Below are 20,462 nucleotides of genomic sequence, written 5' to 3' on the forward strand. Positions count from 1 at the left end.
AGGCTTTCGACAGGGTCCACTGGGGGTATCTTTCTGCGGTACTTTCGAGGTTTGGCTTTACGGGGCCGGTCCTCTCTGCCATTTCTGCACTGTACACCACACCGTCAGCACATGTGTTCACGGAAGGCCTTTTTTCTGAACAGTTTTCTATCACCAATGGCACAAGACAGGGATGCCCTTTGTCGCCCCTGATCTTTGCCTTGGTGATGGAGCCTCTGGCGGAGAGGATCAGGACCCACCCAGGTATAAGAGGTATTAGCTCTGGTCTGACGAGGCACCCCATTACCCTATATGCGGACGATGTGATTTTGTCTCTTGCCGACCCGGAGGAATCCCTGAAAGCAGTATATGATGTTTTAGAGACCTTTAATGAGATTTCTTACTATAAAATTAATGCTACCAAGTCTAGCATATTGGGCATTAATGTCCCTTCGGATATGCAGAACCGGATTAAGCTCTCTCTACCTTACACATGGGCATCTGAATCTATCCAGTATTTAGGCATTAAATTAACTAGTTCCCTATCTCAACTTTATAGATGTAATTTTGAATCTATTCCGTCCAGTTTTGAAAGAGAGTTGTCTCGATTTAAACAGTTTTACCTCTCTTGGTCGGGAAGACTTGCAGCATACAAAATGTTTTTACTACCCAAACTCCTTTATCTTTTTAGAACACTTCCAATTGTGCTCCCAGCCTCCTTCTATGCAACGCTGCAACGCCAATTAAATAGGTTCCTATGGGATGGGAGACCCGCTCGAAGCAGTTTTAAAGTCCTAGTTAAACATAGAAAGGTGGGTGGAATGGGTGTTCCCGAACTTAGAGACTATCACATGGCGGCCATCCTGGACCAACTCAGAGTATGGTTCCATGATCCGGGGGTGAAACGGTGGCACTTATGTGAACTGGAACAAACTCAACAAGGGGATCTAACGGGGCTCCTGTATGCCACAATGATAGGCGACCCTAAAGCTCATACACATCACCCCATTATAAATGCTACGTTGAGGGCCTGGATCTACTTACGTAAACATCAACCGTCCAATACTGACCTTAAATACCTCCCTATCCCCTTCTCAGCTTTGTCCTTTCTCACCCCAGACTTACAAGTAACACACTGGGCACGCTATGGCCTCTGTTATACCCACCAACTTTTAACACAAGGCCGCACTCAGACATTTGGGAATTTAATGGCCACTCAGAGTATCCCCAAAACCGAATATCTGAATTTCGCTAGATTGATTAGCTTGATCCCTAGAGAACATACGGGGTATTTTAGCCTCCCGGAATGTATTTGGGACTTATGGCAACCCACATCGGCTCACAAGAAAGGGATTACGGCCATTTACAATCTCTTACATGGCAAAATGCATTTTGAAATGTTTACTCAGCTGACTAAGTGGGAGGAAGAATTACATATTACTATTTCCCCGGACCAATGGATGAGAGCTATTAAAGGCAGTTATAGTTCCACCCGCTGCTCCAACTTTAGGGAAGGCGCACACAAATTACGACTTAGGTGGTACAGGACACCTTACATAATAGCGAAATATGCACATGACCAATCGAATTTGTGTTGGAGGAGCTGTGGCCAGATAGGAAACCTGACTCATATTTTTTGGTTCTGCATATCCGTACGAAGCTTTTGGGGAGAAATAGGCAAATTAATTGCCAAATTGACAGGAATTCTGAACCCCCTTAGAATAGAGCAAGCCCTCCTGGGGGTGAATTTGGATATATATCCTATCACAGCTCGCACTTTAGTGATATATATTTTGTTTGCCGCTCGGTTGAGCATTACAAGAAAATGGAAGTCGAATGTATCTCCTTTGGTATCAGAAGTTGTTACGATAGTGGATCACTCGTTTGAATTTGAAAGAACTGTAGCGTTACAGGAAGACAGACTAAAATCCTTTTTTCAAAAATGGGCGTTATGGGACAAATTTAGGAAACGTTAGCACACTGTTGTTTGACTATATTTGATAAAATTGTTGTGAACTATCTGGAATTCTGTCGTTGTCTCTCCCGTTGGACGCCTCTTTCATTTTATGTTTGTCCTTCATTCTACTCATTCACATACAGCATTCTCACTGATTACGACTCTATAGGTTCTGTTGTATTTTTGTATTTCATATTTTATATTTCTATGATCTTATATGCGCTATGTATTCTTCTTATGGCTTACTTTATTTGTGTATGAATATGTGGAATGTCATTTTTTCGAAACTTTAATAAAAAGATTGTTAAAAAAAAAAAAAAAAAAAAAAAACATTTCTTGACTATAGATTTTTTAGATCTTTTTTCCTAAATATAAGATTTTTTTATTAAAAAAGTCTGTGCTTCTACAAAAAAATTAATATACGTTAAATAATTATAACCCCCAGACAAGTAGTTGTTCAAATGTCACACATATATTTAGAAATTATTAAAACCAATATGCAACTTTGTATAGGTAAATAAACAATAAATGAATTTATTAACAAATAACATTGGTTTTATTAATATAAACTATCAACATAGTCAGGTTATAATAAAAATGATCTAAAACAATAATCTATATGTAAAACATTCCAACTTTTTCAATAAAAGTTTTGCAGATACAAATACGCCACCCTAAACCAAGCACAATCTATTTATTTTAATTGGGTGTTGTGAGTTAGAGAATGCCCTTTGCCTTAAGTGGCATATATTTATTTTGCCTTTTATTTTTGTTCTTTCATTTATAAAAAAAAGTGTCTGTACAACACATTTTTTTTCCTTTGACAGCACATATTCCTATTTCAAACATGTAAAGAAGTAGGTATGTAGCAATGAAACAATCCAAACAGCTGTTTTGCCATTTTTAATCAAGGGGGTCTACTGGTGTTACCAGTTACACAGTTAGTTCTGCACTCCTGTGACCCATTTTCAGCTGGCAGCAGGCTAAAGCCCACTGTCAGCCCACATCGCAGAGCCAGTCCAGGCTCTGTCCAATTCTCGGTCTTAGAGGCAATGGGGGACAGTTGCAGCTGGGATCAGTGCTGCAGTCGTGTAGGTGAATATTATTTTTTTTAGATTCCCAAACTTCTTTTTAAAACTTTACATCTTTATTACAATAATCACAGAAAAATAATAATTATAATCACAGAAAAACATGTTTGGGCTATCTTGCACATGAATAGATGGCCTCAACGCAATTCACTGGGAACCCTGCTTCTTTAGGAGGTGTAGGAGAGCTAATTAAAACTAAAATTTACATCAACATCAGAGTAGTAGATAATAACAAAAGCTCACCAAACCATCTGAAGGTCCACCAGTTTGGCAGGGAGGGGCCATGGCCATGACTGCACTTTAAAAGGTACAGTCATAAATATATAGTGATACTTAAGCACTTACCACTTTTCTTATGCAATGTGCCATTTGGGTCCCTAAACCTTCAAAGAGTACCCTATAACAATATTTGAAAACCTGATGACCCAACTAAACCCCTGTAAAGAGGGAAAAGAGTTTCCAGCCAAACACGAAAGTGTAAGGCATATACAGCTGGTGAGTTTATTCACATAAGGGGAGTGGAGTCATAGTTACAGCGGTGTGGTGGAGGAGCGTGTTTGTAATCTGATTTTATTCAAGAGACACTGGTAATCATCTTTTGCATCTTTTGGAGCATTATTTGCAGACTTTTTTGAATTATAGACTTTCTTTTCACATTGTTGCACTTTACAATCTTTTAGGAATTTTCACTGTGATGATCTCTATTTTGTTTAAGAAATGGACACTGTTTGATATAATTTGAAACTATTTATCCAGTCTCACCCTTTTCTTTGCTGGATAGTCATTGAGCTTCACAGGGTGATTTTTTTCAGAGGTTGTTTTTTGTGTGTTGTCACTATTTATTTGGTTATAATTTGTTTCATCACATTTTGTGACAATTGATGTGACAATTTTCACTTTTGTGCAATTATAGTATATTAGGTATTAGTCACTGTGTGCATAATGAGTTGTCATTTAGCAGTATGTGATTATTGGTGTGAATTTACACTATATTTAGTGCTACTTGTTCCACAATTCAGAAGGGGAATATTGTACACTAACAGCTATGATTGTACCCGTTAGTATTTAAGGTGCCATTCATATTCCATTCCCACACCTGCTCCAGGGGAAGACATTGCATACCATTGGTTGTGACCCATTCCTGCAAGCTGGTGGACCTCCAGATGGTCGGTGACGTTTTTTAATTATCTAATGCTCTGATGTAAATGATTTTTAAATGTAGGTGTAATTTATCCCCCTTTCTTGAAAGTTTTAATTGTGATTAGCTCCCCTAAACCTCCTGTATAAGTGGGGTTCCTCGTGAATTGTGTTTAAGTTTTCTACTCGCTTAGAATATACCCCTAGCATGATCAGAAGTCATTTGACCTAACATTATCATTTACCTTCCAATATTGGGATCTATATGACTGTGGGTAATAAATAAAGAGAGGCTACTTGTAATTTTGTAATAGCACATGTTGCATGTTGTATGCAGCTTTGATCAATAATATATAATAATTATTGATCAATAATAATAATAATACTTTTTTTTTTTTTTTACATGTATACACTATTATTTTTTAATTATTATTATTTGACTACAATCCTTATTTTTCCAAACAAATGTTTAGGAAAAAGAGGATGCTTGGACTCCAGAACAACATACTCAAAGAGGTACTGGGAACTTATAGACATGCAGGTGTAGATGAAAGAAAACTTCAAATAAGCTCAATGAGAGATAGCGAGGCAGCTGCCACACAGCCAGGCTTTTCCTCAATGGGCACTAAGAGTAGCCCAAATCAAAAAAATACAGAAAGAAGCACCAGACCAAAACTGGATAAAAGAGTCCAAGATAATTTTAGGTGTTGGTAGAAAAAGTCATTAAAAATATCCAATGTGTTTCAGTGACATCATCACTCCCCTTTCACCAGGGCTCAATACAAGTTAAAACTTGCATGTACTCAAAGGAAACAGTGACTTCTTCTATAACTGAACTGGTACTCTCCACAACAAGTTGACAAGTTGACAGCAGTTGCTGAACAATAATGGACATGCTTTCGCTGCTCAGCAACTTCTGTGAAGTTGTTTCTATAACAGACAATTTTGTCATGCTATAGTATACACTGTATAGAATACTATGCTAGTTGACAGACCTTGCACCCTGAAGATCCAGACAGCACCCTCTCTACTTGTCTTTGAATAATAGCGTGTCCCTCATGCGTTATTAAATGTTTACAACATCTATATACATATGCTGTGTAGTTCTGGATTGTGCTCCATCTGTGCCCCCAAAACTGTGGCCGAGCAGCCAATGACAGCCCATATAAGGTCACATACTTGCAATCATATGCTAATAGGATGGGCATTTGATGACATCAGCACTGTGCAGCCAATCGCAGTGCAGAAAGATCTGGAGCCCCTCCTACCACTTTTAGCCCTTGTACACACGGTTGGACATTCCGACGGAAGGTGTCCGATCGGACCGTGTTGTCGGATAATCCGACTGTGTGTGGTCTCCATCGGACTGTTTCCGTCGGACTATCTGACGAACCAAGTTTTCCAACTTGTCTTTAAAATTTTCTGACAACATGATCCGATCGGACTTTGTCCGATCATGTGTAGAGAATTCCGATCGGACAAAGTGCCACGCATGCTCAGATCAAATTCCTAAACCAAAGCTATTGGCTACTAGCCTGAACGTAGTCCCGTCCTAACAAAATAACGTCATCACGCTAAGTACGATCGGATTTTCTGACAACTTTGTCTGACCATGTGTTTGCAACAGTTTCAAACAAAATCCGTCGGACAAAATCTGACTGATTTGGTTGTCGGAATGTCCAACCGTGTGTACAAGGGCTTAGCATCAAAGCCCATTTAAAGTGCTGGTGGACATAAGGGGGTTAAGTAGGCTTGATAGTTGTGCTAAATCAAACTTTTTAATGAATACTGACATTTTTAACCTTTTTTTATGTGCAAGTGGACTGACAAAATATATCTGTGAATTGTCTTTTTGACTATAATTTCTTTTCTTTATTATGTTGGCTATTGAATGCTTTTTAGTGGTGTAATTGACCTGCAAATCCTATTCATAAGTAGTGTAATTAATGTAGAACTCCGGGCAAAGCTTCATACAAAGTTCAAAATGATATACATTTACCATTTTATTTGCCAAATAAATTATACTTTTGTTTAGCTATTCTTGTGGTGCTCACACCTCTGCCACTATGTTCATGCTACTATTTTTTGGATTAGCTTTACTGGATCACCTTCCTGATAACTAAACAAAGTTAATAATGTTGTTTTATTGGTATTTATTTACTAATGCATAGGCTTTTGGTGGGGAATAGTCCATTTTTGGGAATGAGAGTCAAATGATGGGGCAATGAGACTGGATCTCCTAATAATTTTGGAAAAATGAGACATGATTATTCAACTTGTCAAAATCGGAGTGAAGAAATTGGCTTGATGTATCAGATGGCATATGACAATTTGACATAAGAAGCTGCATTGTTAAACGATAAAATTGTGCAAGAGTGGAAATTATTATCCTTTGTTCTCCTGACTATCTAGTGTCCCAAAAGAATGCAAATCACAATATTGCTTATCAGAATTTTTTTTTTAATGTATATGTTTAAAAACTGTGTATTCAGCTATTTAATATATAATGTACTATGTTTCTTACCCTTTTTTGGTTAACATTTTTAAATATTACATCTTTGTTTATTGCCTTTTTATAGACTCTGTGCAGGACTGTCCTCGAAATTGTGATGGAAATGGCGAATGTGTATCTGGGGTTTGTCACTGCTTTCCTGGATTTCATGGTGCAGACTGTGCAAAAGGTACTGGTAGCTTAACAAATATTGAACGCATAATAGCGTGTAAAGGTTAGAAATAGCAAACATGGTTATTAGTATCTTCATATTTTCATGCATATATTTTTTAATTAATATTTGTAAGAAGCCAGTCCTGTTTTTGTTATTGTTTTGTTTGTTTGTTTTGTTAATTTCACTGTAGTCATAATGTTAATTGTGCCATCCCATTCAGACACTTTATTTTTGTCTTGAACTATATATTTCACTTGAGTATCATAATTTTTTTAAACATTGCTTCATACCATAGTAACTACTATAACCACATGGAACTACTCATAGTAGTAATATTCATAAAAACTCCTGAAGTGAAAGCCCTGACTAGTTGTCAGTAAATGGCCTTATTGCTTTGCATTGAGTAAACTGTTTATGATGTGGCCTGTCTGGAATAAATATATAGGATATGCACTCTCTTAAAGTGGTTGTAAACCCATTACAACAACTTTATGCTACCCAGGATATCTCCTAAACCTGCACAGTTTAGGAGATATCCCCTGTCCCCTGCATGTGCCGAGGGACATCGGCACATGCACACAGGGCAAACTAAAGCAACTGCACGTATGTGCCGTTGCTTCAGTCTGTGTGCCGTTATCGGCGGCATGCGTGGGAGTGACGTCATTGGCCAATCACAGCACCGGAGCTATAAAACCCGAAAGTAACCCCGGGGGAGATGTCGCCGGCCGAGGGGGGAGACAAGGATGGCTGCGGGAGCTTTGTTCTCAGGTAAGTAATTCATAATGAGCTAGTATGCTATGCTATTTTTTTTACCCGGATTTACAACCACTTTAAGTCAATGTTTGTGTTTATTTGTTTTTTTTTTTTTTTCATGCATTTAAATAATTTGGTTGTGCCCTTAAAACCAATTAGGCGGTTTTCAGGCAATTGGGATATATCTTAATCTTTAAATTATTTTTAAAAAGAAAGTACAGTTGTGGTACCCTTGTTCATGAGTGGAAATCATTATCCTTTGTTCTCTTCTGAAAATGAATATTTTCAATTTTGAACATTTAAACCTGCACTGCTGATTTGAGAATGAAGTGTAATTTATATAAAATGAGTCTGCTCTGCAGAGCCATTCACTCCTTAGCTTTGCTATTAATCAAAGTTTGATTCTGTAAGAAAGTTTAAGCCTTAACTATTTATTGCTGCAGATATTTAAAGTGCCAGGTAACTTTTACATAATTGTGATTACAGTAGATCACTTTACAAAACATATTATTTATTAGAACCTACTAAAACAGGTGTAGATAGCAGCAATGTGCAGACAATTAAATAATTACTCGGAAGTGATAAGTTTACACTTAGGTTTCCTTTTATGAAAATGCGGTAACATACCGCTATTCAGTTCTCGGGCATTCTCAGAGGAGATCGCTCTCCTCTGAGTGCCTGTTTATGATGATCTGTAGATCACGTCTCATGTTGAGTTGAGAAGCGATCTACAAGTGCTGGGAACTCCTGAGAACGGCTCCTCTCACTGTAATCTCACGTGATGTAGTGGGATTACAGTATGAGGAGGTGTAAAATACAAAAGTTGAACACAAATCAGCACACATTATTCCCCAACATATTAATAAAATAATAAAGTTAAATCCCCCCTACACAATATACTTATATATTTAAATGTGAATGGTGTATAGTAAATGAATGTAATCCACATATGTAATGCAGCTATACATCATCCATATAAATGTAAAATACATTTATAATCATTAAAAAATGATTTTAATAAAATATGTAAGTATAAATATGTATTAATAAATTAAAATAAAATATATTTCATAATTGATAAACCCCCGTATAACTGTAATAGATCATGCCATGGGTAAAACCATATTTCAGTGTTTACAAAATTGTATTTACTAATAAATAAAAAATTATATAAAAATAACAATAATAATAGCATTTAAATGCAGGTAGAATATATATATATATATATATATATATATATATATATATATATATAGAGAGAGAGAGAGAGAGAGAGAGAGAGAGAGAGAGAGAGAGAGAGAGAGAGAGAGAGAGAGAGAGAGAGAGAGAGAGAGAGAGAGAGAGATAGATATCTATATATATGTTAACAGTTATTTACAATACCTCACATTTTTCTAAATATCTTTTCATGTGACAACACTGAATAAATGACACTTTGCTACAATGTAAAGTAGTGCGTGTACAGCTTGTATAACAGTGTAAATTTACTGTCCCCTCAAAACACAGCCGTTATTGTCTAAACTGCCGAAAACTAAAGTGAGTACATCCCTAATTGAAAATGTCCAAATTGGGCCCAAAGTGTCAATATTTTGTGTGGCTACCATTATTTTCCAGCACTGCCTTAACCCTCTTGGGCATGGAGTTCATCAGAGCTTCACAGGTTGGCACTGGAGTCCCCTTCCACTCGTCCATGACGACATCACGGAGCTGGTGGATGTTAGAGACCTTGCGCTCCTCCACCTTCCATTTGAGGATACCCCACAGATGCGCAATAGGGTTTAGGTCTGGAGACATGCTTGGCCAGTCCTTCACCTTTACCCTCAGCTTCTTTATCAAGGCAGTGATCGTCTTGGAGGTGTGTTTGGGGTTGTTATCATGTTGGAATACTGCCTTGCGACCCAGTTTCCGAAGGGAGGGGATCATGCTCTGCTTCAGTATGCCACAGTACATGTTGACATTCATGGTTCCCTCAATGAACTGTAGCTCCCCAGTGCTGGCAGCACTCATGCAGCCCCAGACCATGATACTCCCATCACCATGCTTGACTGTAGGCAAGATATACTTGTCTTTGTACTCCTCACCTGGTTACTGCCACACACGCTTGACACTATCTGAACCAAATAATTTATCTTGGTCTAATTAGACCACAGGACATGGTTCCAGTAAGCCATGTCCTTAGTCTGCTTGTCTTCAGCAAACTGTGGGCTTTCTTGTGCATCATCTTTAGAAGTGGCTTCTTTCTGGGATGAAAGCCATGCAGACCAATTTGATGCAGTGTGCAGCGTATGGTCTGAGCACTGACAGGCTGACCCCCCCCTCCCCTTCAACCTTTGCAGCAATGCTGGCAGCACTCATACGTCTATTTCCCAAAGACACACAATTTGGCCATTTTCACCTAGGGGTGTATTCACTTTAGTTGCCAGTGGTTTAGACATTAATGGCTGTGTGTTGAGTTATTTTGAGGGTACAGAAAATGTACACTGTAATACAAGCTGTATAAGCACTACTTTACATTGTAGCAAAGTGTCATTTCTTCAGTGTTGTCACATGAAAAGATAGAAAAAAATGTTTACAAAAATGTGAGGGGTGTACTCACTTTTGTGAGATACTGTAAATAGATAGAGAGAAAGGGAAAGAGACTGGTATCACAATTGTGCAATCAGATGCATGTGATGCATTGCTGTGCATATCACATGCAATGTTTGTGCAATGTAAATTTAAATCATATTGCATTTGCACCAAAATGGTACAGGACCCTTTATTTGGTCTGTACTGGAATCGGATCGCATGGGTGTGAACACCCATGCGATACGATTCCTGTACCATTTCATCATTCGCACTGCGATCTAGATAGATAGATAGATAGATAGATAGATAGATAGATCTATACATACACACACACATTGCAATATATATATATATATACACTACAGATTCCTAACCTGCTTGTTTTGGGGTGTGTAATGGTGGGGAAGATGTGCTCTGACTGTTCAGCCAGCTTCACGCTTCTCTCTCTGATTCTCCACCTCTGAGATGGTGAATCAGATCGCCAGTGAGGTGCCGAGATCGCACCTTCATACACTGGCCATTTCTGTGACAGTCAGTTACAGATTCTCACTGTGCTGAGATAATAAGTGGAGAACATGTTCTCCGCTGATTACCTCAGTTTCATAAACTGGTAATGACCTGAGATCAGCTGTGAGACTTGGGATCTCAGCTGATCTCAAGTCCTCATGAACCCTGTGTGATGCTCAAACTATTGCGCCCCCTATTTAAAGTCACACTTTGTGGCTGATCATGTGTCAAAGCAATTTTAACTCACAAACTGTTCTATTTAGCCTATAATCCTGGCTACTACAGGCCAAGTCCACATAGACACATATATGTATCACACATTAATCCAAAATATGGAATAAAAGCAAACCATATCCAATTTTCAATTAAAAAATTTAAAATTTAAAATCTGTGGAGTATGCAGCCCCTGGAATAAGTATTCATACCCCTTAACATTTTTCACGCTACAATTAAAAATGTAAATGTATTTTATTGGGATTGTATGTAGACTTGTGCACAGTGGAAAATTTCGTTTAGTTTCGGTTCGTTGTCATTCGTAAAATACATCATTTCGTTCTGTTATATTCGTTATGTTACATTAATATGTTTTCGGATAATTCGTTATTATTCGTAGAGTGTCAAATTCATTTGTTCGTATTCGTTGCAATTCGCTATTTATGTATGTATAGACATTCGTGATAATGATTCGTAGTTTGGAAAGTCGTTTGTTTATTGAATCTTTTAACACACACAATGACAACGTCTCTTCTCCTTGGCTCAACTACAATACAACACCCTTCTAACTCAGTTCTCGGGAATGCACTTTGCCAGTAATCCATCCTCCGGCACAAAATTAATTAGCTGATTGGACTATAATATTTACTTTGAGCTGACCTTTTGTTTCATTAGATTTTTTAAGAATTACCGAATCATGCTGAATGCATTCGAATTCATTCATTATATTTCTTTTGTATTCGTTGCAATTCGTTATTTTTTTATTCGGACATTCGGATGCATCCGAATGTCTGAAAGATGCAAAATTCGGCCGAATTTCGATTCGTTACGAAATGAATTGCACATGCCTAATTGTATGTGATAGACCAACACAAAGTGGCACATAATTGTGAAGTCTAAGGGAAATTATAAATTTTTTCCAAATGTTTGCAAAGAATGGCATGCATTTTTATTCAGCCCCCCCGAATCAATAATTTGTAGAACCACCTTTCAACGCAATTACAGCTGCAAGTCTTTCTGGGGATGTCTCTACCAGCTCTGCATATCTAGAGTGAAATTATTGCCCATTCTTCATTGCAAAATAGCTCAAGCTAAGTCAGATTTGATGGAGAGTGTCTGTAAATAGCAATTTTCAAGGCTTGCCACAAATTCTCAGTTGGTTTAGGTCTGGACTTTGACTGGGCCATTCTAACACATGAATGTGCTTTGATCTAAACCATTCCATTGCAGCTCTGAGTGTATGTTTAGGGCCGTTGTCCTGCTGGAAGGTGAATCTCTGCCCCAGTCTCTAACAGGTTTTCTTTTAAGATTGCCCTGTATTTGGCTCCATTCATCTTATCATCAACTCTGACCAGCTTCCCTGTCTCTGCTGAAGAAAAGCATCACCAAAACATGTTGCTGCCACTACTATGTGCCACGGTGTGGATGGTGTGTTCAGAGTGATGTGCAGTGTTAGTTTTATGCCACACATAACATTTTGCTTTTAGGCTAAAAAGTTATATTTTGGTCATATCCGACCAGGGCACCTTCTTTAACATGTTTGCTGTTTCCCCTAAATGGCCTCTTGTTAGCTGAAAATTGGACTTCTTATGGCTTTTTTCCCACAATGGGTTTCTTCTTGTCACTCTGATTTGTGGTATGCATGACTAACAGTTGTCCTGTGGACAGATTCTTCCACTTAAATTGTGGATCTCTGCAGCTCCTCCAGAGTTACCATGGGCCTCTTGGCTTCAAAGCGTGGGATATTTTTTGATAACCTAACTCTACTTCAAACTTCTCCATAACTATATCCCTGACCTGTCAGGTGGGTTCCTTGGCCTTCATGATGCTGTTTGTTCACTAAGGTTCTCTAACAAACCCCTGAGGGCTTCACAGAACAGCAGTGTTTACTGTGTACTGAGATTCAATTACACACAGATGGGCTCTATTCACTAATTAGATGACTTCTAAAGGCAATTGGTTCCACTAGATTTTATTTAGGGGTTTTAGAGTAAAGGGGGCTGAATACAAATGCATGCCACACTTTCCAGATATTTAGTTGTAAAAAAAAATTGAAAACTATTTATAATTTTCCTTCCACTTCACAACTACGTGCCACTTTGTGTTGGTCTATCACATAAAATCTCCAAAAAATAAATTTATGTTTTTGGAATTAACGTGACAAAATGTAGAAAATGTCAAGGGGTATGAATACTTTTTGAAGGCACTGTATATCTCTTAAATAACGAGCCTACACATATTGTATGTATCAAAGTACTGACATAAATTCGATCAATATATGACAAATTAAATTGAATCATTTACTTTTCTAACATTGACGAGGGTTTCTGATGTCATTGAAAAAATATTTATATGGCAGCACAGCTTGTTTGTGGCAGTATTCTTAGTGATTATTTTGTTGCTCAGCATTTTCCTCTGATTGGGACATTCCTGAGGCACAATAGAAGGTGATCCAACAGGCAGTGCTTACATAATACCCCCAAAACCTTTGTACAGTTGTGTTATATTAATCAATATGTATCAACACAATAAAAATCCAAACCAAATGCATGAAAAACAGTTCCTCTGAAATTAATGCAATCCACATAAAGTAATTGGAACCTCAAGATATATATTCACTGTGTATCCACACATGGCCTATATCTCTGGGGACAAAACTCACCAGAAGTAACAAACTTCAGCTTAAGAGCCGGTTCACACTGGGATGACTTGTCAGGTGACTTAGCCACCTGACAAGTCGCGTTCTGTTCTGTACAATGGAAACGTTCTAATAGGAGCGACTCAAGTTGCTCCGACTTACAAAAAGGTTCCTGTACTACTTTGGGGGCGACTTGAGGCGACTTGCATTGATTTCTATATAGAAGTCATTTTGCAAGCCGCCACTGCTGTCGTGTGCAGGTCGCATAAGGCAGTTGCACTGCAAGATGTGCTGCCTCAGTGGGAACTGGCTCTAAAGGAAGGTCAGAATGTGCTTCCTCCACTATACAATCCTGACTCTGCAGATGTGAAATGCTTTCCTCCCATAAATAATATGTCACATGACTGCAGATATCAAATGGATAGATATGATCTAATTGGTGTTAGCAATCTTTCCTATAAACAGGCAGAGCACCAGCGATTTCCCTGTAACATGTATGCGTGATGACGTGACCTATCCATGCCCTACATGTTTCACCATTACAACATCCTCAGGAGTCTTCCTTAATGGAAGCACCTCCATGGTGCTTCCATTAAGGAAGACTCCTGAGGATGTTGTAATGGTGAAACATGTCAATTACTTAGAAAATCACAAATTTCCATAATTTGTGATTTTCTAAGTAATTGACATGTAAATATAAAGGATGTTTTTTTATACTCCAAACATTGGATGCAATGCAGAGGATTTGGGGGGTGCTTTTAAACTATTAAATATGTGAGACATTATAATACTATAAAAAATATCTAAGTGAGAGTCTGATCCCTAGTAGACTTCAGCTGAATTTATTCCCCAATGAGGAGCAGTGGTTTTCATTTTTTAAACCTTTGTTGTGAGCTCCTCTCATTATTGTGAGACGCGTTGAATAAACTGAAGAAATTGTGAAAAATGTCTAAACAACTACAAGACCAGCATAGTTAGTAACATAGTGAGATTCAGGAGATTAAAACTAGTATATATATTTATGATTTTAAAGATAAAAAGTACATGTGTCAGATAGAAAAACAGGAGAATGAGCGGAAGGAGGTTGAGGGAAGGATCACAATTTAGAAATGAGAGAGGAGGGCATAATCATAATAGGAATGAAGAGTAATTACTTCTAAAAAAAAATGCTCATTGGACCAATTATCAAGATGAAACTCTATTGTTCACCCTCCACATTCTCCATTCTCCAGGAATGAGGGGAAATCCCTGTACATGGGTTGTAAGGGGATGTTGAGCAGGGCAAAGGCATTCAGATAAAGAAAAAAGTTTTAGGACAGGGGGTTTTAACCTCGGTAATGCAACATCTGATTGGGATGAGCTTAACGTTTTAGATCAGGGCCTCAATTTTACCACTTATAAAGGGCTGAATACATTTCAGATGTATGTAGATGTGCATACATATATAAAGAAATTGAATGTTAAAATAGTTCTTATATCTAAGAATAATTTGGTAAATTATAATGAAGTAGAGGAACCTATGAATTTGGTAATAGTGGCCAACATCTAACCCTCATCTGCAAAAGCAGCCTGAAGCTGTCAAGTCTGTGTAACAGAGTCAAGACGCTGTAAAATATACAAACGGTATTAGAACAGACAGTTGTGCTCAAAAGTTTGCATACCCTGGCAAAAATTGTTAAATTTTGGCATTGATATTAAAGATATGACTGATCATGCCAAACAACTGTCTTTCAATTAAGGATAGTGATCATATGAAGCTATGTACTATCACATAGTTGTTTGGCTCCTTTTTAAATCATAATGACAACAAAAATCACCCAAATGGCTCTGATCAAAAATTTACTTAGCCTATTCCATTACATTGGCCTTGGAACAGACACACAAGGTGACAGACACAGGTTAACTGACATTTAACATTTATTTTCCCACATATGTGGCTTTTTAAATTGCAATTAGTGTCTGTGTATAAATAGTCAATGAGTATGTTAGCTCTCACATGGATGTACTGAGCGAGCTAGATACTGAGCCATTGGAAGCAGAAAAGCACTGTCAAAGACCTGCGTAACCAGGTAATGGTATAAAGATGCAAAGGGATATAAAAAGATATCCAAAGCCTTAAATATGCTAGCAAGTACTGTTTAGTCACTTATTAAGAAGTGAAAAATGTGGTAATCTCTTGATACCAAGCCAAAGTCATGTAGACCAAGAAAGATTGCAATCACAACTGCCAGAAGAAGCAGAATGCAATGATACTTGAATAAAAATGGGTTGCATGTTTGAGTTGCCGGAAAGAAGCCTTTACTGCACCCAGGGCCGCTGATAGAAATCATGGGGCCCCATACAGCCTACCTGACGGGGCCCCCTTCAGCTCCACCCTGGCCCCGCCCCTGGTCCCTCCTTCAGCCCCACCCTGGTCCCACCCATTGCCCCTCCCCAGACCCCGCCTTGAAACAAAGTGTAGGTTTGTCTACAAGTGATATTTGTTTTTCTCCAGCCAGTTATAGGTTTGATTATCCAAAAGAAATACTGTTTTCAGATGAGAACAGACCTCTTTAATATCTATATGTAATAAAACCATTAATGAATAAATAAAATTGTATTTTGGAGAGTATTGGCGGGGAATTTATTGCAGAGTATTGGCAGGGTATTTATTGCAGAGTATTGGCAGGGTAAGTATTGCAGAGTATTGCCAGGGTATTGGCGGGGTATGTATTGCAGAGTATTGGCGGGGTAAGTATTGCAGAGTATTGGCAGGGTAAGTATTGCAGAGTATTGGCAGGGTAAGTATTGCAGAGTATTGGCAGAGTTTTGGCAGGGTAAGTATTGCAGAGTATTGGCAGGGTAAGTATAAAGTATTGCAGAGTATTGGCAGAGTATGTATTGCATAGTATGTATTGCAGAGTATGTATTGCAGAGTATGTATTGCAGAGTATTGCAGAGTATTGCAGAGTATGTATTGCAGAGTATGTATTGCAGAGTATGTATTGCAGAGTATGTATTGCAGAGTATGTATTGCAGAGTATTGCAGAGTATGTATTGCAGAGTACGTATTGCAGAGTATTGCAGAGTATGTATTACAGAGTATGTATTGCAGAATATTGCAGAGTATGTATTGCAGAGTATTGGCAGAGTATGTATTTCAGAGTAGTAGTAGATGTTGAACTTCAAGCCCCCCCCCCCTGCCCCCCCCCCCAAGCAAGCATACACCTCACCTGTGTAATTGTTAGCTCCAGCAGAGATCACTTTCTCTCTCTTCCTGAGTGTCCACAATAGCTTGATCGCCCGGCCCCTGCACTCTCTGCTCCTCTCACTCTGCTACTTCTTCTCACGCGGAGAGAGAGAGAGAGGAATATCACTCCGCAACACCATAGGATATGCTGGCCGGGACTTGTGTGGTGTGCGGAGCAGGAGGACGATGATCGGTAGAGGAGAATCTTTTTTTTTTATTATTTACTTTGCAGTTCAGGTTGCCCGGGCCCCCCCCTGCTGGTCAGGCCCGGTACAGCAGGGCCAGTTGTACTGGCCTATCAGCGGCCCTGACTGCACCAATGACACCAAAAATCTTGGTACCAATATGCCCAATAACATAAAACAGCCTGTATTTCTCCTGAGGTTTCCTGTGTGATTTTCTTTGTATCCTAAACAATTCTTCTGGTAGTTGGGACTGCAATCTTTCTTGGTCTGTCTGACCTTGACAATAATTGCAATGTAAAAAGCCACAGATGTGGGAAATTAACCTTTAATTGTCATTTTAACCTGTGTGTATCACCTTGTGCGTCTGTACCAAGACCAAGCATTCCAGAGTTTGTAAACTTTTGATTGAGGTCATTTGGGTGTTTTATTTTTTCATTATGATTCAAAAATGAGCCAAACAACTATGTGATCATGGCTTCATATAAAAGACAGTTTTTTTTTTGGCATGATCAGTCATTTTTTCAATATCAATACCAAAATGTCACGATTTCTGCCAGGGTATACAAACTTTTGAGTACAACTCTATATGTAAAGCTCCATAAAAAAGATTGTTGAAATAACGCATCTTATCTCCTAGCAGTTTTAGCTGTGTGCGCATTCTGCTAGTATGAGGGAACTAGGAGAGGGTAATTTCCAGACTGACTGTTCAATTTCAATACAGCCAGGAATATCCACCAAACAAGTTGGAAAAAAATTCTTACACATGATGCAGACAGAATGAGCATGCCCACCAAGCTCATTCTGCAGGAAACAATTGACATGATAGAGATCCAATAGCCTTAGAGGGCAGGCCAAGAGAATAAACTCCTTGGGAGGAGTAAGGTTTAATTCACTGTAAATCAATCAGGAAGGCAGTGTAGGGGGCACCACAGAGACAGTCTGTATTGCTTACATTTTTCTTCAGAGAAGGCAGCAGAGAGACTCTTCAGACTATTATCTTTGTGCAAATCAGAAGCAGCACTAGACCTTGAAGAACATAAAGGTAAGGCTGGAGTTCAGGTTTAAAGAGATGGTGATGGAGGATAGTAATATAAGAAATAATAAAGCTCATTATAGTGCTGCATAAATGAAGACAGGGTTGAGGAACCTAGAGAACATGCTAGATTTTGTTATCCTGCAGATAAAGGAAGAAAGGTTGTTATTTAATAAGTGTGATTATATATGTAAACACATTTCTTTCCTTCTTTAGTGACAATAATAAAGGGATTCATTTGTCATCCAATATGTATTACAGAAATCAATTTTCTTGATCTAGTTATCTAAACATATTTTTTTGGGGGGGCTGGGGTTTAAAAAAAAGCAAGATTAACTAATTTCTGGCCAGCAATTGCATATAAATTGACATACAGGAGCTCCGCCGGAGAGGCTGGAAACACATGTAAACATAGACTACATTCTTGCAGCCTTTTAGTGGTTTCTAGAAGGTAATAACTACTTACTATACTCATTGAGACTGTAGTAAACAGTCAGTGTGTAAAAAAACAAAAACAAAAACATGATCACCCCCCCCCCCTCCCACTCTGGTGACATTGTACTGCTGTGACTATTGATCAGAGACATTGGCTGCTGCATGGATGAAACTGTATGGCAGTGCAGCCATCATTGGCTCTGATAAATAGCCACAGCCGTATAGTAACACTGTACTGCTCTGGTGACAGCATGTAAAAAAAACGAATGCCGCGTACACACGAGCGGACTGTATGGCGTACTTAGTTCGTCATACAATCCGACGGACAGTCCGTCGTACTTTCGACTGAACGGACTTGACCACACACGGATGCACAAACAGTCCGTCGAAAGCTTGCGCGATGACGTGTACAGCACGTACGACGGGACTAGAAATAGGAAGTCCAAGACACAGCAAAGCACCCTTCCGCCGTGTAAATCCTTTCTGGGCATGCGCCATTCTTAGTCCGTCGAACTAGCATACTGACGAGCGGATTGTCCGCTGAAACCAAAGTACGACAGACAGAATTTCGAAAAATCCGAAATTCTTAGTACGCCGGACTGCACGCTGAAAAAGTCCGCTGAAGCCCACACACGAGCGGATTGTCCGCTGAAATGTGTTTCGACGGACTAAGTATGCCATACAGTCCGCTCGTGTGTATGCGGCATAATATATACTGTATACATATATATATATATATATATATATATATATATATATATATATATATATATATATATATATATATATACAGTGATATTGCACTGCTGTGGACATGTGGATGTGATCATATACAATGGCTGGCTGCTCTGATGACTCTGTATTTCGGTGTAGCTAACAATTGTTAGTGACCATAGCAACATTGCACTTGCTCTGGTAACAGTATGAAAAAAAAAAAAAAAAAAACACCATGTGAGGTCAGCTGACACATTATCTAGAAAAATATCTTTGCAGACTCAGGATTATATATTGAAGAAAGTGCTGTATGACCTACATATATCCTAAAGTCTGTTACTTCTGGTGAGTTTTGTTCCTAGAGGTGAAATGTGTAGATACACAGTGGATATATATCTTGGGAAATGACTTCATGCAGATTGCATTAATGTCTACAATAGAACTATGTTTCATGTTTTGAGATTGGATCTTTAAGCAATGTGTTGATATGCTGTACTGTATTATTGTTGGATCATTTTCTATTATGATTGGAGAATACCTTGATCAGAGGAAAATGCTGAGCAACCAACTAGCTACTAAAAATATTGCCATAATTTGTACTACCTCATAAATAGTCTTCTAATGACATCAGAAACCCATGTGCAATGTCTGAAAAGTACATGATTCAGATAAATTCAACAGATTCCAATATCTTCTATGGAACTTTTTCACGCTTTTAGTTTTGATTTTTGTTCATTTGTTAATATATATAGTTAATTATATTACATATACCGTATTTATTGGCGTATAACACGCACAGGTGTATAACACACACATTAATTTTAAAAGGGAAGTTTCAGGAGAAAACTTTAATATTGTATTGACGTATAACACGCACATGCTATTTGCACCCGATTTTCATGGTGAAAAAGTGAGTGTTATACGCCAATAAATACAGTATATGATAATTTGGGGAAAACTTTATAAGTGCTGCCTGTTGGGGCTAGCTGCTGTTGTTTATTAATTTCTTTATTTGTATGCGCAGTGTTTGGACCCATTTTTATAACAGAAGATGATAGTCTTCCATAAGCCATCAGGTAGTAGATAACATAAGGAACATATCTTACAAGAAATGCCCCTTCCTCTTTTGCCCTATGATACAATTTAAGAGGCTTTCTCTTTTTTGAATTGCTGGCTTTTACTGATGTGATTTTTCATCACCTCATATTAGCAATAGCATGAACCAAAGATCTCACTAAAGAAGTTTGGAACTGTTAAAATATAACTGCTCGCTAAAGTTATTTTATAAGACTATACATCACAGAGGACATTGCCCTGTGCTTCTGAGAAACTGGTTAAATATAGATATGAGTGTTAA

At 38.3% G+C, this 20,462-nt stretch overlaps 1 protein-coding gene across 3 annotated transcripts in view; it reads left to right on the forward strand.

The window, feature by feature from the left end:
• The window catches only part of TENM2 (teneurin transmembrane protein 2), a 1,738,186-nt gene that overhangs the window by 1,322,399 nt on the left and 395,325 nt on the right, over positions 1 to 20,462 (forward strand). For all 3 annotated transcript variants that reach the window (XM_077473475.1, XM_077473476.1, XM_077473477.1), the window contains one exon: positions 6,744 to 6,845. In XM_077473475.1, the coding sequence (XP_077329601.1) occupies positions 6,744 to 6,845 (102 nt within the window). The remainder of the gene's footprint in view (positions 1 to 6,743; positions 6,846 to 20,462) is intronic.

The sequence above is a fragment of the Lithobates pipiens genome, unplaced genomic scaffold (assembly GCF_037356315.1).
Source record: "Lithobates pipiens isolate NorthernLeopardFrog02 unplaced genomic scaffold, aLitPip1_a1.2 Scaffold_8, whole genome shotgun sequence".
Lineage (NCBI taxonomy): Eukaryota > Metazoa > Chordata > Amphibia > Anura > Ranidae > Lithobates > Lithobates pipiens.